Source organism: Octopus sinensis, linkage group LG23, assembly GCF_006345805.1.
Source record: "Octopus sinensis linkage group LG23, ASM634580v1, whole genome shotgun sequence".
NCBI classification, from domain to species: Eukaryota; Metazoa; Mollusca; class Cephalopoda; order Octopoda; family Octopodidae; genus Octopus; species Octopus sinensis.
Genome location: NC_043019.1, coordinates 13,979,667 through 14,000,347, shown reverse-complemented (window position 1 = coordinate 14,000,347; position 20,681 = coordinate 13,979,667). Strand labels below are relative to the sequence as shown.

General features: G+C 37.3%; 1 protein-coding gene and 1 long non-coding RNA gene across 2 annotated transcripts in view; both read right to left on the bottom strand.

The window, feature by feature from the left end:
• The window catches only part of LOC118767674 (A disintegrin and metalloproteinase with thrombospondin motifs adt-1-like), a 57,418-nt gene extending 56,074 nt beyond the window's left edge, over positions 1 to 1,344 (bottom strand). The window contains 1 exon segment of the mRNA XM_036512628.1: positions 1,143 to 1,344. Within this exon segment, the coding sequence (XP_036368521.1) occupies positions 1,143 to 1,278 (136 nt within the window). The 5' untranslated portion in view covers positions 1,279 to 1,344.
• A 1,186-nt stretch (positions 1,345 to 2,530) lies between these two features.
• On the bottom strand, positions 2,531 to 10,364 carry LOC118767615. Its single transcript, XR_005003538.1, has 3 exons — positions 10,167 to 10,364; positions 5,541 to 5,612; positions 2,531 to 2,813 (listed from the first exon to the last, which is right to left on the bottom strand). It is a non-coding gene; the product is annotated as an uncharacterized LOC118767615 (long non-coding RNA).
• Between the last annotated feature and the right edge of the window lie 10,317 nt (positions 10,365 to 20,681).

Sequence of the window (20,681 nt, the reverse complement as noted above, 5' to 3'; positions counted from 1 at the left end):
GCTTCCGAACCACATGGTTCCGGGTTCAGTCTCACTCACCTTGGCAATGTATCTTCAAGATTAGCCTCAAGCGAACCAAAACCTTCTGAGTAGATTTGGTAGATGGAAACTGAAAGAAGCCTTGGTGTGTGTAGTGATATACAGGGTGCAATGGATAAGTTGTCGCTGTTTTATATTTTTAATTTCGTGCTTGTGTATTGTTTGTTTTTGATTTTGTCAACTACACAGTATTGTAGGGCCAGTTGGATACTGTCAGTGAGAAAAACAGCACCATGACGCAATTCACCCTGCCATAAATTTGGAAACGACATGCTGTACTGCATGGCATTTGTGCCAGAAGCTCCAATACGAACATTTCAGGGTGTCTGGGTGTCAATCTGAGGACAGTGCAATCTGAGGATGTGTACCGAGAGTGATAAAAATCAAACATCCAGTCAACATCATGGTGTTTCAAGTGATCACAAGTGATGGCAACATTATGCTTCCATTCATCTTCCCACACGGCCTCAGACTCAACAAGGAGGTCTACATAAAGTGCCTGGGGGAGGTAGTGCTGCCCTGGGTCAACAGGGTGGCTGGTGGAAGACCCTATGTCTGGTAAGAGGACTCTGTACAATGCCCCACAAACAGGAGAACACAGTCATGACTGCCAGACATGTTTTGGTATGGTTGTTACAGCTGGGTGCCCTTCCTAGGCCCATCCACCTTACATGGAGGACAGTGTCTTTTATGTGGGACCAGGACAAGTAAGGTATGTTTTGGCATGATTTTTTACAGTTGGGTGCCCTTCCAAATACCAACCACTTTACAGTGTGAACAGGATACTTTTTACATGACACCAGCACTAGAGGGGGTCACCAAGTAACTCACAAGGCAAAGAATAACAATATTAATGCTACTGAAAAATAGCATTAAAGCGCCAGGAAAATGGTTTGCAATTTTTCTTTGGAATCTTCCAAGTCCTGCCAAGGTTAATTTTGCTTTGTACCCCCTCCAGGCTTAATGAGATAAAGTACCAGTCAAGTACTGGAGGACAATCTGACAAATACCCTCCCATAATCGCACAGGCTTTGTTTCAGGCCTTGTGGCCATGTTAGGAATGACTGTTAGTAGTAGTAATACTAAGAAGATATCATACGTACCTGTGGGATGTTTAGCTCCATGAGCCTTCTTTGGATCAGTGTGTATATGAGTTATGTTGATCACTTTCTTTTTGCTTACTTTCAGGGACTTGTTTATATAATTGTCGTTCACATTGATATTAATGTTCACGTCCATTGATGAATGGTTTGTTGTTGTTTGTGGTAGTGGTGGTGATGGTGGGGGTGGTTCTTCTGTTGGTGGGGGTGGTTCTTCTGTGTGTGGTGGTGGTTGTTCTGTGTGTGGTGGTGGTGGTTGTTCTGTGTGTGGTGGTGGTTGTGTTGTTGTCATAGTATCGGGCTGTGGAGTGAACGAAGTTTTGCTTTGGACATTAACTGCTGTTGGTTTCACACTTACATTCTTCACAGGCTGAAGAAATTCAATTTTTATTTCAGAACTATCGCTGTCATTTTTGGAATTTTTACCCGTCTTTAAAATTATTTGTGAGTTGTTGGCGGTGTCTTTATGGAAATCAATTTGAACTTTAAACGGTTTTCTTTTTTGCCAACCTAAATTCTGAATATTCAAAAAATTCCTCTGCATTTCGGCTGCAAGTAAGCTTTGAGGATTTACAAATATAGCTTTTCTTTGAGGAGAATATGTAAAATTGATTTTGAGATCATTCAGTATACCAATAAGTTTGTAGAAATATTCAAGGCCCAAATATGTATCTTTATTCATATTCAGTTCATTCCCATCAAATGAAATTTTAATCTCAGGACGTTTCCATTCAGAACGTGAAACAGGTTTGACCCTTTTCCATTTGCTCTGCATTGGTTTGTGAATTAAAATTTGAGGTTCTTCCATTGAAGCTTCAGAGGAGGATGGGATGAGTGATTGTTTAGACCCTCCATTTGTGCTTTTGTCCTCAGTTTGCTTATGAAGGTCAGCAGCATTCGGATTGGTCGAGAGGTTTTTAGAGGTGTCAGTGTGATGATCTTCATGGATTACAGAAATAATCTTTAGCAAGAGTTTATTTCTGTCTTCGTCGGAAAAGTTTTGATTTTGAACTCCTGATGAATGGGGAAGAAAACCGAATTTCTTTAAAAAAACATCTTCTAGAAGTTGGTGCAAGGATTTAGAAGGAGACAAACTTTGATGCATAAGCACATTCTGTTCCTTACTTTTAAATATATTTTCCATATTCTTGTTCTTCATGAGGTTTTTGAAAACATGGTAAAACACGGTCGAAAGACACCTCGTTTTCAACGGCAACGAACATTTGTGAGCTAGGTTATCAATGTCTTTATAGATCTTTTCACGCAGAAGATAATAGCTTTGTATATCATCATCATTATGATGGCTGTTAACATCTTTTCTATTGCCGCTGCGATCATACATCGAATCTTCTTCTTCCTCCTCCTCTTCCCCTGACACATCATCCTCATCATTGTCGCTTGAACCATCTCGCATATAACTATCATCATCGTCATCACCATTGTGTCTAACCATGTCGCTTTTTAGCAATACCCAAGGCGTATGTTTTCTGTTGGGCATGTTCTTCCATGCTGTCTGATCTCTTTTAATAAAAATGCCGGAGGCCTTTTTCAGAATTGGCTTTGGAACTTTCCTATACCATCGACTATAAACATAGTCCTCCAATTCATCAGAATCGATGCTTTCAGCATTCTTGCTGTAGGCCACAGAGTAAAGATTTCTATCCACCCAGTTATCTGAAAATACAAATAAAAAAAGCCAGAAGGGTTATCTTTTACTAACTCTCTCCCCCTGATCCCCAAGAACATGTATGTATGTATGTATGTATGTATGTGTGTGTGTGTGTGTGTGTGTATGTATGTATGTATGTATGTATGTATGTATGTATGTATGTATGTATGTGTGCGTGTGTGTGTGTGTGTGTGTGTGTGTGTATGTATGTATGTATATATGTATGTATGTATGTATGTATGTATGCATGCATGCATGTGTGTATATATAAGTATGTATATATATGTATATGTGTGTGTGTGTGCATGCATACATATATATGTATGTATATACATGCATGTGTGTATATGCATACATATATATCTATGTATATGTGTGTGTGTGTGTGTGTGTGTGTGTGTGTGTATATAAGGCATTGTAAAATAAAGAAGGAAGGTGAGAGGAGGAGGAGGAGGAGAAGGAGGAGAAGGAGAAGGAGAAGAAGAAGAAGAAGAAAGAGGAGGAGGAGGAGAAGAAGAAGAATTTAAAAAGAAGAACCAAAGAAGTGGAAAAGAAAGGTAATATCTTCCCTTAATTTGATATGTTTCTTGCAGAAAACTGGAAGCAGACAGGCTTGCTTATACAGGTCGTATACAGGTCATCATCGACTTATGACTGACCAACTTTACAACGATTGGCACACCACCTCCTGGCAGTGATAATAGTCCAGTTGAATCTAATGAGTTTAATATCTTAGAAATTAACCCATCTACAGATGATGTCAGCTAACAAACGCTTCTCCTAGGTTTGGTTATTGGTCGCCACTGTGTTGGATGGCTATCCTGTCGCAGAGACATCAAGGCAACCTTGTATTTGTTTATAAGACGACTGCTTGAGATTCTGAAATTTTTGACTAGCGCCAGTATAATAATATAATACAGAATGCTGTGTGTGACTTTTACCTGAGAATTTCCCTTAAGAATGTCAACATATAAAAGAAAGCTATGTAGGCCTATAGGCTGACTTACAACCAAATTGACTTACGACCAGTCAGTCGGAACCAATTGTGGTCTTAAGTCAATGATGACCTGTATATATACACATACATACATACATATATATATGTGGCTTAGAAGTATTTTGACTTCTACTTTTAATGAAGTAGATGCTTATGTAGTACCCTAGTACATACATACGTATGTACGTACATACATACATACATACTTTATTTAAAAGCAGCAGAAATATAATAAAAGCTGTTACTCAGAGTTTCACGTTCCCGTTCGTCGGACAGTTTTGTTAAAATATTTTAACATAACTGTCCGATGACAGCTGCTTTTAAATAAAGCATATTGCTCTACCTCTGGTATTTGAGTACTCTTTTTTCCACCTTGTTTCACATTTATGTGCTTACTCCGGTATATATATATATATATATATATGATGGGCTTCTTTCAGCTTGATCAGCTCATGGGTATAGTAGAAGACACTTGCCCAAGGTCCCACACAAAGGGACTGAACCTGGAACCATGTATTTTGGAAACAAGCTTCTTACCACACAGCCACGTGTGTGTGTGTGTGTGTGTGTGTGTGTATGCACATGTGTGTATGCATATATGTACATGTGTGTGAGTGTATGCTTATGCCTCCTTGTCTTGATACCATGTGATAGTTGTGAATGAGTGTCGCTGTCATACAAGCGGTGTCACTAATTTCCAAGGATGTTGGTGACAGGGGCTTGGAATGGTGGGTTGGTGACAGGAAGTGCCTAAGGCTGTGGAAAATCTCCCTAAAAAAAAAAACTCTGCCCAAACCATGCAAGGATAGAAAAGTGGAAGTTAAAAAGTTATGATGTATGTTTGTATATGTGTATGTGTGGATTTGAGGCATCAGATGCTGTGTGCAAGAGAGAAGACTGAGCTGGTTTGGCCACGTGATGTGCATGGATGAGGACAGCTGCATAATGAAGTGCCGATCCCTAATTGTGGAGGGTACCTGTGGCAGGAGTAAACCTAAGATGCTGGTTGAAGTGGTGAGAAAGGATCTTCGGGGGCTGAGCCTCACTGAGGAAGCGACAAGGGACCAGGAGATGTGGCTATTTGCTGTACTTGATAAGACACATTCAGCTTTTCTAGAACAGCAATGTTTGCTACCCTGTCTTTCCAGCTTAGCCCTCTCAACCTGCAAAAGATCCCCATCCGAAAGGCCTTTATCTTCTTCATTAAAATAAAAAATAAATGCGCCCTTTTTTAAAGCCTAGCCAGGCTCATGGGCCCAGTTTCCCGGTTTCTATGGCATATGTATTCCCCAGTTGGACAAGACGCCAGTCCATCGCAGCGTTACTCATTTTTGCCAGCTGAGTGGACTGGAGCAACGTGAAATGAAGTGTTTTGCTCAAGAACACAACGCGTCGCCCGGTCCAGGGATCGAAACCACAATCTTATGATCATGATTCTGACACCCTAACCACTAGGCCATGCGCCTCCACTATCTTCTTCATTGCTCTGTACATTGTCCAAGTTTTTGCCCCGTAGAAGACAACAGGCAAAACATAACAGTCTACCAGCCTCAATTTTAGGTATAATCTTATCTCCTTTGCGGTAAAGATCTCTTTCGTTCTTATAAATGTAGTTTTAGCCATTATTTATTCCTTGAGTATAGATACATTTGGGAGTAAAAACACAAAGGTTATGTAACATAAACTATGGAACAGATAGATAAAGTGTAGGGCAAAGTAGAAAATTATTACTTACATGACAGCATGGTCCAGATAAATAGGTATAATTTGAAAAGGGCTGCCATTCAAGCACCATTCAAAATATAACCTGCAATAGCAACAACAACATCATATTCACTGTTAACTCTACTAATCATCAATATTGAACTTAAAAAAGGTTTATTTTCCTACGCTGTCTCAGTGTAACTGTTTTGGCTTTTTTACTCATTTATGGGCCCCCAACCAGCTTTTCTTTTCCCTCTGTTAATAGCATTTGCTTAAACAATCAATGTCTCCATGGACAGACAATATCACTCCATACTGGAATTAAAGGCAGGGACTATATTCCATACTTCAGCCCAACTGCATGGTACCTTTGCCAATTGTCTTCTACTTATAGCCCTGAACCAATCAAAGCCTTGTGAGTGGATTTGGTAGATGGAAATTGAGAGAAGCCCATAAGCGTGGCTTAGTGGTTAGGGCATTCTGCTCACGATTGTAAGGTTGTGAGCTCAATTCCCGGCAGCGCGTTGTGTCCTTGAGCAAGGCACTTTATTTCATGTTGCTCCAGTCCACTCAGCTGGCAAAAATGAGTTGTACCTGTATTTCAAAGGGCCGGCCTTGTCACACTCCGTGTCATGCTGAATCTCCCCGAGAACTACATTAGAGGTACACATGTCTGTAGATTGCTCAGTCACTTGCATGTTAATTTCACGAGCAAGGTGTTCCGTTGATTGTATCAGCTGGGACCCTCGTCGTCGTAACCGATGGAGTGCTCCTATATGTATGTATATATATACTTCAAATTGATAGAGAAACAAAGATAACAGGTGTAGGAACAACAAGTAAGTGTAGAGCCCCTTTAATTATGAATGACAATGGGATTGCACCAAGAAGGTTATCCTCTTAGGCACAAGCCCAAGCAAGGTTGTTTGTGGAAGGCCATCAGTCGCCCATGCTTACCAGCCTCCCCTCTCCACGCCACCAGTGTTATCGAAAGGAAAGGCAAAGGGGGCCAATACAGCTTGGCACCAGTGACATGGCATGGAACAAAGGTATAAATTTTGATCGAGGTAATCTTGGTTAACTGTGATAATTCTCTCTGCTTATGCTCCTGTCTGGACTGGCAGACAAACTGAAGCACCAATTTTATGAGGCCCTCATGCAGACTACCTTGATAACAAATGACAATGACCCCATCATCGTGGCAGGTTACTTCAACAAACATGTTGAAAATACTCTGGTGGATTCCAATGTGTCCATGCTTTGGTTTTGGCTCAGGCAAAGAGGATGGAGAATAAGGCTTCTGGAGTTTTGTAATGCAAATGGCTTGTTGATTTTCAACCCTAACTGCAAGAAGCCAGCCAGCTACCCAATCACCTATCAATCTGGTGAACACGCAAGCCAGATAAACTTCATTCACTTCAAGACACAATACAAACAAATAACTGTGAATGTGAAGTCTTTCTCTGGTGAAGAATGCATGTCCCAACATTGTTTAATGGTTAGTGAGTTCAGATTTCTAACAAGGAGGTCCCAGAAAAGGAAATCAATCTTCAAAGGGAAGATATTAAATCTTAAAGATTCAGAAGATAGAAATTTACTGAAATACTAGTTGAAGCAGTTGACTCTTTAGCTTTCAGATTCCTTTGTCACATGTGATGCTTATTTATTTATTTTTTTATTTTTACTTGTTTCAGTCATTTGACTGTGGCCATGCTGGAGCACCACCTTTAATTGAGCAAATCAACCCCAGGACTTATTCTTTGTAAGCCTAGTAATTATTCTATCGGTCTCTTTTGCTGAACCGCTAAGTTACGGGGATGTAAACACACCAGCATCAGTTGTCAAGCAATGTTGGGGGGACAAACACAGACACACAAACATATACACACACACATACATATATATTATACATATATACAACAGGCTTCTTTCAGTTTCTGTCTACCAAATCCACTCACAAGGCTTTGGTTGGCCTGAGACTATAGTAGAAGACACTTGCCCAAGGTGCCACGCAGTGGGACTGAACCCGGAACCATGTGGTTTGTAAGCAAGCTACTTACCACACAGCCACTCCTGTGCCTATATCATTTATTCACATTATTTTGAATTAATCAGGCATTATCTCACAGTTTCAAGATTTTGATGATGTGAATGTTTATTTTTAGAATGACATTGCAGGGTAGGTGTGAGAGGCCAAATCTCACCATACAGAACACAAAACAGGTGGAATATTTGGGCTGGATATGGCCAGTTTAAACAGGAATGGTTAGTGAGTTCAGATTTATAACTGGGAGGTCCCAGAAAAGGAAATCAATATTGATTTGGTTTTGGCTCAGGCAAAGAGGAGGAGAATAAGGCTTCTGGAGTTTTGTAATGCTAATGGCTTGTTGATAAATTGAGAGCATTGAGGACAACTGGAAGTTTGTATAAGACAACCTGCTGAGGGCTATAGACATAATCTGTGGCTGGTGCAAGCTTTTCCAGCTAGACTGAAGGGGAAGCAGTGGTAGAACTGTGAGGTAGTCATAGCAATAAAAGCAAAGAGATACGCTTGGATGAAAGGGGGCAGCAAATAATTATGCCAGGTAGCTAAAAGAGAACCTAAGTAACAGGAGTATTTAGCAAGGAGAGAAGCAGAACATTAGGGGTTGGCCAATGATTTACAACATGGGGATCAGAGGAGAGAAGTATTTCTGATTGCAAAGTAGAGCACCAGTGAGTCGGTGAGCTGGCAGAAACGATAGCATGCTGGGCGAAATGCGTAGCTGTATTTCGTCTGCTGTTATGTTCTGAGTCCAAATTCCGCCGAGGTTGACTTTGCCTTTCATCCTTTTGAGGTCGATAAATTAAGTACCAGTTTTGCACTGGGGTCGATATAATCGACTTAATCTGTTTGTCCCCTCTGTGTTTAGCCCCTTGTGGGTAGTAAATAAATAGGTAGTGCACCAGTGACAATTGTGACATTGTTGGCAGTTTACACAGAGAGTCATAGAAGTGCTACTACGAAAGGGTATTAAATATATAGAATGCATGGAAGAAAGAGGAACTTTCCAGTGTGAACCTAATAGAGGCTATTTTAGTAGACAAGAGTAGGATTGATAAAGCAATTAAAGATATAAGGGCAGAAAAAGCTCCCTGGCCTATGTTCAAAATATCTGAAAGAGTCACCATCATCATCATTGTTCGACCGTGGTTGAGACAATGGAATTTACCATGCTACGCCAGACTTCACGGTCCATCATAGCATTACGGAGGTCCTGTTGCTGGATGCCTGTATCCCTGGAGATTACATCAGGGTAGGAGAGTGTGCGCCCTCTGGTGTTGCGAGTAGATGGCTTCCAGAGGAGAAGAGTAGAAATTACCTCTTTTTCAGCTCTACAACAATGTCCAGCAAACTGGACTCTCTTACCTTTCAAGGAGTAGGATGTGCATTAGTTATCCAAGAATGTATCATACCTTATGACAGGTATAACAACATTACAAATAACTGCTATAAGGGTAAAACATACCTTAGAGAGAAGTAATTACAGGGGTATCAAATTGCTAGACTAAATCATGGAATGGGTTATTGCTCAATAAATTAAGGAGTGTTAGCCTAGATAAGATGCAGTTTCGCTTTGTACCAGGAAGGAGTAGTACAGATGTCGTCTTCCCAGGGAAACAATTGCAGACGTTTTGAGTAGGCCGTTGTTCCTGGCATTTGTTGACCTGGAAAAACACTTCTACAGAGGTCTTCAGTTGGGGATCTGGTGGTCACTGACGAAGTTAGGAGTACATGAGACGAACATGTACAAAGGTGTGTGAAGCCATGTACAAGATTGTGTGAGAGTCGCCAACGATTTTGTTTTTATTTCATTTTAAATTTCCTTTTTTTTTCCGTCAGATAAGAACATTGGCTTTAATGATTGATTATTAAATCATATACCCTTAACGTAACACCGATTTGTTCGATACCTTACTGTTTCGTTGTGGGTGTCGACTTCATCTTTCACTCTTGATAAACTTCCGCCATTAACTGTTGTGTATGTTCCCCTTAAAAACTAATTAACGAAGCTAAAATTGTGAATATAATTACAAAATAAATAATAATAATAATAATAAATAACAATGAGCGAAAGCCCAGCTCCCTGGGAATTAGCCATACCCGTCGCTAAGGTGGTGCACTGGGTGGCACTGCCCCCCTCACTAATTCAATGGGGTACCCTCAGATTTACTTCACATTAGTAACTCCACTTTAGCATTATTACAAATTATTGTCCACCCGGAATGTTCTGAAGCACCCCCAGGCACCAAAGTCTGGCGATGAGCCTAGAACCAAATAACAACGGAAGAGACTTAAATACAGACGTAGAACCATATTAAAAGACCAATGTGAGTTTAGGAGCGAAGACACAGACACCCAAGAAATAATACATTAATAAGACATTTTATTCTAAAATAATTTGCTTCCAATCTGTTTCTCGTTTTCGTTTCTTATCCTAACGGCTAAATTAAGCAAGAAGAATGGTCAATTTGGTTTTAAATACTTAAAAACGCGGTTGCCAATATGGCGTGGAGAATTCTATAATTGAATCTTTTGGAATTCTGATCTTTAAAAACATTGAGCTGGTAAAAATACACAGAAGAAAGACAGAGAAGGAAAGAGAAATGAAAATACCTATTGCTTTAAAGATAATCAATCAATTAACCATTTCTTTGTTTCCTAGTTATCGGCTCCATTCATAATAAACTGAATGTATCTGTCACGAAATCTTGTCGTGGGTACAACGTTGCTGGTTTTTTATTTTCTTTTATTTTTATATTACACTCAAATAAGTGATAATGTCCATTACAATAAAAGAAGGTCTTCCACCAACAAAACGCTGCTGGAAAAAACGACGCCAGAAATCAAATCAACGCTTTTCTCACCGACCATTGTATAATAATATTTATTACGTTTGTTTTTAATAGGACATACTTATAAAGGCATACTTCCACATGGGTGCCTCACCAACTTTGTTGCTTCATAATTTCCAGAAAAATGGATATTTTTTAATGAAATTATCTACAAATTTTCTTCAGATAGTATAGATTCGCCGACTTTGATTATATAACGGAATATGTGGCGAAAAAATATTTTTTTTCCGAAGGCGGGATGAGGAGTTTCGGAAAATTTACATGAGACGACTTTCATCGCTCATAACTTTGAAACAAATGGGTAATTTTCAATGAAATTTTTCTATAAATATATTTCAGAGTGTATAGATAATGATTATATTGGAACTTAATATGAAAAAACAAACTTTTTGTGGGCTCGTACACACACATTACTAACACACGTCACATTTTTCTACAAAATGAAACTTGAAATTTCGGGAAAAAAAATTGTGATGTGTATTGTTATGTATTTGTGCATGCTCAATATTTTCCTCTTCACATCAAATTCCTATATAATCGGAATCTAAACCATCTGAAGTATTCATAGAAAATTTCATTTTAAAATACCCATTTTTCTGGAAGTTACGAGGAAACAAAGTCGGCGGGGGTGGGCACATATAAGTATCCCCCCCACACAAGTATGTCCCCTACATATGTATGTATGTATGTATGTATGTATGTATGTATGTATGTATGTATGTATGTATGATGTATGTATGTATGTATGTATGTATGTATGTATGTATGTATGTACGTGTGTATGTATGTATGTATGTGTGTGTATGTATGTATGTATGTATGATGTATGTATGTGTGTGTGTGTATGTATGTATGTATGTATGTATGTGTGTATGTGTGTACGTACGCGTGTATATATTCATTCAATTAAATGAAGCTTGGTGGTTGTTACTTATTTTAATACGTATTCTATTATATATGAAAGGGTAATCTAAGAGAATAGAGTCGGAAATTATCTAACCCACAAAAGAAAAAAAAAACCGTAATATTTCATTCGATGTATTTGTTTTAATAGTGGCGGGGGTAAAGAACACGCGCACCCTCCGTTTTCGGCGTAACCCTAACCCTAAACACCCCGAGTGCGTATTCTTTACCTTTAATTACGATTCTATGCGGAAAATAACAAAACAAAATGAAAATTTCTTCCTCGTGTTGCTTTCAGTAATGTTTTCGTTTTGACATTCTGCTTTTACGAATTCTCATTATTTTTTTTATTCAAAATTATATTTTAAACGTTTGATATAATTGTTTAAAAAAAAAAAATCAAAATTTCAATTTTTTTTGGATCCGTTCCACATTTTCTATTATTTATTTTTTTTTTGGATCTGTTCCATCTCATGCACAGGTTTCTTAATTAATTTTTTGGATCTTTTCCTTTTGAAGGCCAGATTTCAACACAATTTCTAGTTAACTAAACACTTTCTTCAAAAGGAAAAGATCCAATTTTTTTTCTAAGTAAACACTTTGTGCATGAGATAGAATAGATCCATAAAATGTTTAGGCATTCCTTCGATATAACTCGACTAACATTGGCACAAAACACGTTTTTTTTTTCTTGTCAGGGCAATTACAGTATCTGCCTGACATTTATTATGAAGGATGAAAGACAAAGCTGACCCAAATGGGATTTTATACAATTCATCTAGTGGTATACCAATTCTCCATATTATGTCATAATAATTATGGTAATAATTATCATCATCATTACTACATAATAGCAGAAATGTCAGAATATTGATTTTTGCCCTTCTAACCGAAAAGATCCTAATATTTTTCGAAACAGGAGTGGCTGTGTGGTGAGTAGCTTGTTTACCAACTACATGGTTCCGAGATCAGTCCCACTGCGTGGCACCTTGGGCAAGTGTCTTCTACTATAGCCTCGGGCCGACCAAAGCCTTGTGAGTGGATTTGGTAGACGGAAACTGAAAGAAGCCCGTCGTATATATGTACATATATATATATATATATATATATATATATATATATAATATATATATATATAATATATATATATATATTATATATATATATGCGTGTGTGTGTGTTTGTGTGTCTGTGTTTGTCCCCCTAGCATTGCTTGACAACCGATGCTGGTGTGTTTATGTCCCCGTTACTTAGGGGTTCGGCAAAAGAGACCGATAGAATAAGTACTGGGCTTACAAAGAATAAGTCCCGGGGTCGAGTTGCTCGATTAAAAAAAAATGCAGTGCTCCAGCATGGCCGCAGTCAAATGACTGAAACAAGTAAAAGAGAGTAAAGTGAATAAAACGCAAAGTAAATAATTTCTTAAACTAAGTAAACAAATTACTTTTATAAACAAATTAAGGTTAGAGTTAGGGTTAAAAAGTCGTTGTAGGATCGACTACTTACGACTAGCTAGCGCGGATGCGCGAGTGCGCGCACCGGAACCACTGTTCGCTAGAAGTACCGAAGTTTGTTAAAAGAAGTTTAGAAGCTTCATTGAGTCGGTCAAGCAACTAAACTAAAACTTTTTGTCATTTCAATACCGTTGATATTATATATAATCATTCATGTACATCGTGAAGGGCCCTCCATATGCTGTCATGAAACGTATATGGAGGGGGGCCACCATTAAACTTTTGGTACCACTTGAGAACAAGTCGATAAATTAAGTACCAGTTATGCACTGGGGATCGATGTAATCGACTTAATACCTATGTCTGTCCTTGTTTGTCCCCTCTATGTTTAGCCCCTTGTGGGTAGTAAAGAAATAGGTACCACTTGAGAACAGTGGTCCAGGTGCGCGCACTCGTGCATCCGCGCTAGCTAGTCGTGACTAGTCGATCCTACAATGACTACCTAGCAAAGTAAATAAAACACAAAATAAATATTTTTTTTTTTACACAAAGTAAATAATTTTTGTTAAACACTAAATAAAACACAAAAGCACAAAGTAAATAATTTTAAAACAAAATAACACAAAAACACAAAGTAAGGATCGACTAGTCATGACTAGCGCGCACCGGGACCACTGTTCTCAAGTGGTACCAAACTTTTAGGCATCTTCGTATGATTTTTCTGTCTGTCAAAATCCGAATAACATTTTACTTTATAATTACCACTAAAAACAAATTAAAAAAAAAACAAAAATAGGGAAGAAGAGGATTAAATATTTCGATTATGGAGCGATAAACGTGCAGGAAATTATCGATTAATGTCACAGATGAAATCTTAAGAATGAATCTGACGAGGTAAGTCTAACTCCATACAGTATAGCAACGTGTGGGAATAATAATCTATGGATTTCGGGTTCCCACGACTCACATGTAGGACAAAATAAAAAAGATATAATTACGACCCATGTATTTTATTGGGAACTGGTCAAAAATGCTACATATTTTGATGCCACCCTGTTTGAGACCACCCTTGGTCCTTTGATACAAACTTTATGTTTAAATTGATCTAAATATTTTATGTTTTATGAATATATATTCTCTCCGACGAAGGGCTATGCTCAAAATGTCAGTATTTTCGTTTCCTCGCTTATAAAAACCGGACAAAAGACTATAATGTTTGGCTAAATGTATTCAAAGTTTGTTCTTGTTAGCCCTGATTCAGCGAACATGTAATCAAACTCATACCGGCCGTGACCATCCAATCTTATGGGACCTAAAACTATATTATTTGATGTCTTATCTTCTTTAAAAAGAAAAAAAGAAATGTGGCAGTGAGTGAATCGAAGCAGATTTGGCTGCTATTTCTAGCATATCGAATGACCTCATAGGTTCCCTAATTTATTTTTGTTTTATTTCACTTTATTGGTTTATATGAAATAAATGGCTCTGTCCATTCTCTTGCTGGTTCTTATGAACAAAATTCCCCTCCAATTTTTTTGTTGTGGGTGTGCGCAGAAATGTACTTGTTTGCAAAATTTGTCTCAGCGAAGTTCGGCCACATCCAGACGACAGACGATCGTTATGCTCACCATTGTTAAGTGTGTCTATTACTCTTTTTGCTCTTTTACTTGTTTCAGTCATTTGACTGCAGCCATGCTGGAGCACCGCCTTTATAGTCGAGCAAATCGACCCCGGGAAATTATTCTTTGTAAGCCCAGTACTTATTCAATCGGTCTCTTTTTGCCGAACCGCTAAGTGACGGGGACGTAAACACACCAGCATCGGTTGTCAAGCGATGGTGGGAGAACAAACACAGACACACATACACACCCACACACACACACACACACACACACATATATATATATATATATATATACGACAGGCTTCTTTCAGTTTCCGTCTACCAAATCCACTCACAAGGCTTTGGTCGGCCCGAGGCTATAGCAGAAGACACTTGCCCAAGGTGCCACGCAGTGGGACCGAACCCGGAACCATGTGGTTGGTAAGCAAGCTACTTACCACACAGCCACTCCTGCGCCTATTATTTAAGATTTTATTATGAAATTATCTGTTTATATATAAAAGGCAGGATGTGTGTGTGTGTACGTGAATGTAACTTATGCACGTCCACAAATTAGCTCGCATGTCGCTCCAATTATAGGAGGACATTCGATTTTATTATTGTCCATACAGACGAACATCGATATGATCTGGGGGTCATATGCAATATGATCTGGGGGTCATATGCAATATGATCTGGGGGTCATATGCAATATGATCTGGGGGTCATATACAATATGATCTGGGGGTCATATGCAATATGATCTGGGGGTCATATGCAATATGATCTGGGGGTCATATACAACGAATGAGTTGGTTAAAAATTTATAAAAACATAACATCGAATGGGGCACAAAAGATATTAACAAACAATGAGGGCAGCATGAGGTTAAAAGAAGACAGATTTGCTCCGACCCCACGAACCCTGCCCTTTTTACCGCCACCTTGCATTTCCGTTATGACATGCTTGCGAAGGGCCTTTCACTCCCAACATGTGTGCAACACGTGTCCATCGTTTTTGAAGCACACTCTGTGACAGACCCCTTCTCTCCAGCCCCGCCTTTCTTTTCAGGTGAGACGTAAAAACATTTTACCCATTTCTTTACTACCCACAAGGGGTTAAACACAGAGGGGACAAACAAGGACAGACAAACGGATTAAGTCGATTACATCGACCCCAGTGCGTAACTGGTACTTAATTTACCGACCTCGAAAGAGTGAAAGGCGAAGTCGACCTCGGCGGAATTTGAACTCAGAACATAAAAACAGACGAAATACCTATTTCTTTACTACCCACAAGGGGCTAAACACAGAGAAGGGAAACAAGGACAGAGAAACGGATTAAGTCGATTACATCGACCCCAGTGCGTAACTGGTACTTATTTAATCGACCCCGAAAGGATGAAAGGCAAAGTCGACCTCGGCGGAATTTGAACTCAGAACGTAGCGGCAGACGAAATACCTATTTCTTTACTACCCACAAGGGGCTAAACACAGATGGGACAAACAAGGACAGACAAACGGATTAAGTCGATTACATCGACCCCAGTGCGTAACTGGTACTTAATTAATCAACCCCGAAAGGCAAAGTCGACCGGCATTTCGCCCGGCGTACTAACGATTCTGCCAGCTCGCTGCCTAACATTCACAAAAATAATATTGGCTTCAAATTTTGGCACAAGGCCAGCAAATTCGGGAGACTGATAAGTCGATTACATCGACTCCAGTGCTCAACTGGTACTTATTTTATCGATCTCGAAAGAATGAAATGTAAAGTCGACGTCCATAGAATTTGAAACCAAAACGTAAAGACGGACGAAATACCTATTTATTTACTACCCACAAGGGGCTACACAGAGAGGAGACAAACAAGGACAGACAGACGGATTAAGTCGATTACATCGGCTCCAGTGCGTAACTGGTACATATTTAATCGACCCCGAAAGGATGAAAGGCAAAGTCGACCTCGGCAGAATTTGAACTCAGAACGTAACGGCAGACGAAATACCTATTTCTTTACTACCCACAAGGGGCTAAACACAGAGTAGACAAACAAGGACAGACAGACGGATTAAGTCGAGTACATTCACCCCAGTGCGTAACTGGTACTTATTTAATCGACCCCGAAAGGATGAAAGGCGAAGTCGACCTCGGCGGAATTTGAACTCAGAACGTAACGGTAGACGAAATACCGCTACGCATTTCGCCCGGCGTGCTAACGTTTCTGCCATCTCACTGCATTATGAGCCGTTAATATCTAAAACAAATATATATAATAAATAAAGCGCAAGGAAATTTGTATTCTAAAATAAATATTTTAAGCATTATTTACAAAAAAACATTTGATTAAAAATTATTATAAAAACATGCTTAAATCAGCTTTAATCGGCCATTTTTGATGATCGACATAAATTTTGTTTTAAATATCAATATTTTGATAGCAGAATATGTCTGTCGCTCAAATATAACAAGTGATCATGTTATGTTTATTTAATTTATGTGTATTTTATAATAATTTTGGCATAAGCTACAGATATGCGTCACCTCCAGCGAATTTGTTTCTCTGTAAATTTCAGAAAGATGCATATTTGTCAATGAAATTTTCCAGAGATACATTTAAGATGGCGTAGATTAGGGGTTAGGGGATTTGTTATGAGAAAAATTTTCCTGATATGGCGTTGGTGGGGAGGATGGAGGCAATCTTTCGTCTCTAGTAGACCTTTCCGTCGATTTCCGGAAAAATTTTTTTTTTTTACATATGGGCTTGCGGGAACTTTTGAAGTAATGAGAGCGAAAGAGACTAAGAGAAAGCCATTTTATGACGAGGGAAGTTCTTTTGAAGTTACCGTGCATGGCAAGCATTGATGTACGTGTGTGTGTGTGTGTGTGTGTGTTTGATGGGGTGTGGGAGACAGGCAGTATGTTGTGTAAGTGAAGTGCTTCTGTTAGTGTGTGTGAAGAGACAGAGTAATGTGTGAAAGAAAGAGATAACTGAAATTTTTTACTCAGTGTATGTGTATATGTATGTATATTACTTCAAAAGTTCCCGCAAGCCCATATGTAAAAAAAAAAATTTTTTTTACGGAAATCGACGGAAAGGTCTACTAGAGACGAAAGATCGCCTTTAGATGGTATAAAATTACCATCTAAATTTGATGTGGAAGACCCCTTGCGGATAATTGGGGATGGGGGTCGGATAATTCGCACATCTTCACTTTGTTTCCTCAAACGTTTTGGTGAGGTGTGTGAATCCATTACCAACACAGAAAAAAAAAGGATCTTTTCGGTTTGACCGGCAGTTTTTTCTAGCGTTGTCATATGAAATTGTCACCCATAATTATGACCCTAATATCGATCTATGGCATTTCAATCTGTTTTAGGGTTAGGGGTGGGGGGAAGGGTATTTTTTTTTCTTCACAAATGTAAATAAACCCAATCTGTTTCTTAAACGAGGGACTTATTCATACGGCACAGAATGCTTTCACCTCAATGGACGTCATTGATTGGTTGAAGTTGCAGAAATTGAAGAAAAAACAACAAATATCTTACAAACTATAGAATTTTCTCAATAAAGCCAAGAGAAAGAGATGTTTTATAAACACATTCTACCAGTATACGAAGTTTAAAAGTGTTTAGTTACGTGGAAATTATGTTTAAAACTGCCGTTCAGACCGAAAAGATCCGGGGATGGGGGTCGGATAATTCGCACATCTTCACTTTGTTTCCGCAAACACACAAAAAAAATTATTCTTCCCCTTCACTCAAATTCAATATAATTGTAATCTTCGCCATCTGAACGTATTTGTTGAAAATTTTATCTAAAAAAAAATATTCATTTTTTTTTAGAAAGTTATGAGGAAACAAAGTCTTATGTGTTTATAAGTATGTGTGTATGGGGGGGGGGGCACATCTGAAGCTATGCAATAATTTTTAACTGTAAATCTTCTTTAATCAACAATTTTTTTACTATCAACATTAACCATGTTTAACTTCATAGTCAGTGTTTTGATAGCAGAAATATGAATCTATCGCTCAAATTTATATATTTGATTAATGTGTATTTTTATTTAAAAAAAACAAAAGTTAACTGTTAAATCAACTTTAACGAATTATTTTTTTATGATCAACATTAACTTTATGTACTTTCACATTCATTGTTTCGATAGCAAAATATTAAACTTATTTGATGGCTTATAAAATGCAGTTTTCTGAAAGAAAATGTCTAAAAAAAAAAAAAAAAAAAACTACCTGGGCCTTATATGCCAAGTTGGGCCTCTTATTAGTTTTAATGTATGAAAAAAAACAACATTTTTACTGAATCTTCGCTGCTGAAATCGGGATGCATCTAATATACCCGTGATTCTTTTATGCCATCAAATACGATATCTGTTGTCGTTCAAATTTCACAAGTGATTTGTTGTATATATATATGAATAATGTATGTTTATAATCATTTTTAACGGTTACATCATCTTTAATCAACCATTATTTTTATGATCAACATTAACTTTGTTTAGCTTCACTTTCAATAATTCCATAACAACGGAATGTATATATATATATATATATATATATATATGTATGTATATATAAATGTATATATGTATATATATGTATATATATATATGTATATATGTATATATATGTATATATATGTATATATATGTATATATATGTGTATATATGTATATATGTGTATATATGTGTATATATGTATATATGTGTATATATGTGTATATGTGTGTATATATGTATATATATATATATGTATATATGTATATATATATGTGTATATATATATGTGTATATATGTATATATATATATATGTATATATATGTATATATATATATATGTATATATATGTATATATATATATGTATATAAATGTATATATATATATGTATATATATATATATATATATATATATATATATATACATATATATATAATATATATGTATATATCACATATACATATATATACACATATACTTATATATCTATGTATGATACGTCCGTCGCCCAAGTTTCTCAAGTGACCTGTTATATGTATGTATGTTTTTATTATTTTTTTTATCTGATTTATGTGTTTCGAAAACTATTTTTTGACTGAAATCCTTTGGGAATTATGCATAACGTAGTTTATAATATATTTAGTTTTCGCTCTAGTGAAAAAAAAAATTACCAAAAAGAAAAAGATCTAAAAATATTTATTTCCCAATATTGTGTTTGCGGCTTGCATCTCCTAATCAATCGAGCAACAAGTTATCTTGTATGATTGCCATCCCAAATTGAGTAATCAATATATATTATTTATGTCTAGCAATAAAATTCGGCCTCAAAACTGTCTGATGGTTGGTGTTTCAAGTGGACAAAGCACCGCATCGGTCATTTAAGAGACTGAATCGTTATCGGCCGTTAAATTTTTGTGTGATATTTATCATATAGACAGAGTTATTACCCGTTGAATGACCTTTCGCCCTTTTACTGTCATTTGACTTTGACCACGCTGGGGGCATCGCCTTGAAGGATTGCAATTACATTACCGAGTGTACTAAATGGGTAAGGGTAAAGAGATATTTTACCATTAATTTATAGAGCAATAAGAAAATGGAGGGGATCAAGAGGTGGTTCATCAACTTTACCTCAATTTTATCGACTAATTACTTCAGTCTACTGGAAGGATAAAGGTAGAATGAAGTATTTTTGCCTCTTGCCTGAAACAGCTGTAAGATATTTTCCCAGTTTCTATTCCTGTATGTTATATATTTTAATAATTACTGGTATCTTTATATATTTTATATGAAAAGCATAATATGTTATACATGTATGTATATTCTTGTAATTGTCATTTTAGTTAATAAATAAATAAATAGACATAATATAATGTCTAAAAGTTAATGAACCATCTATTGATCCCCTCCATTTTCTTATTGCTCTCTCTGTCTCTCTCCCTCTCCCCCCTCTCTCTCTCTCTCTCTCTCTCTCTCTATATATATATATATATATATACAAAATGGGACAAGAACGCAAAACATCCAGATGGACGATACAAAAAACACGGACTGGTCATTCGAAGCCTTTAATCTTCAGTCAAGAACCGGATCATCCTCGCAATTTCGGCTGATATATATATATATATATAATATATATATATATATATTATATATATATATATATATATATATATATATATATATAACGGGAAGGTTTACGAAAATAAAACAAGACGAAGGCAGGTGGAGTACAAATAAATAAATGTATTAGTATGGCGCTCAGGAATAGAATAGAGCAAGTCTTTTACGTTTCGAGCCTA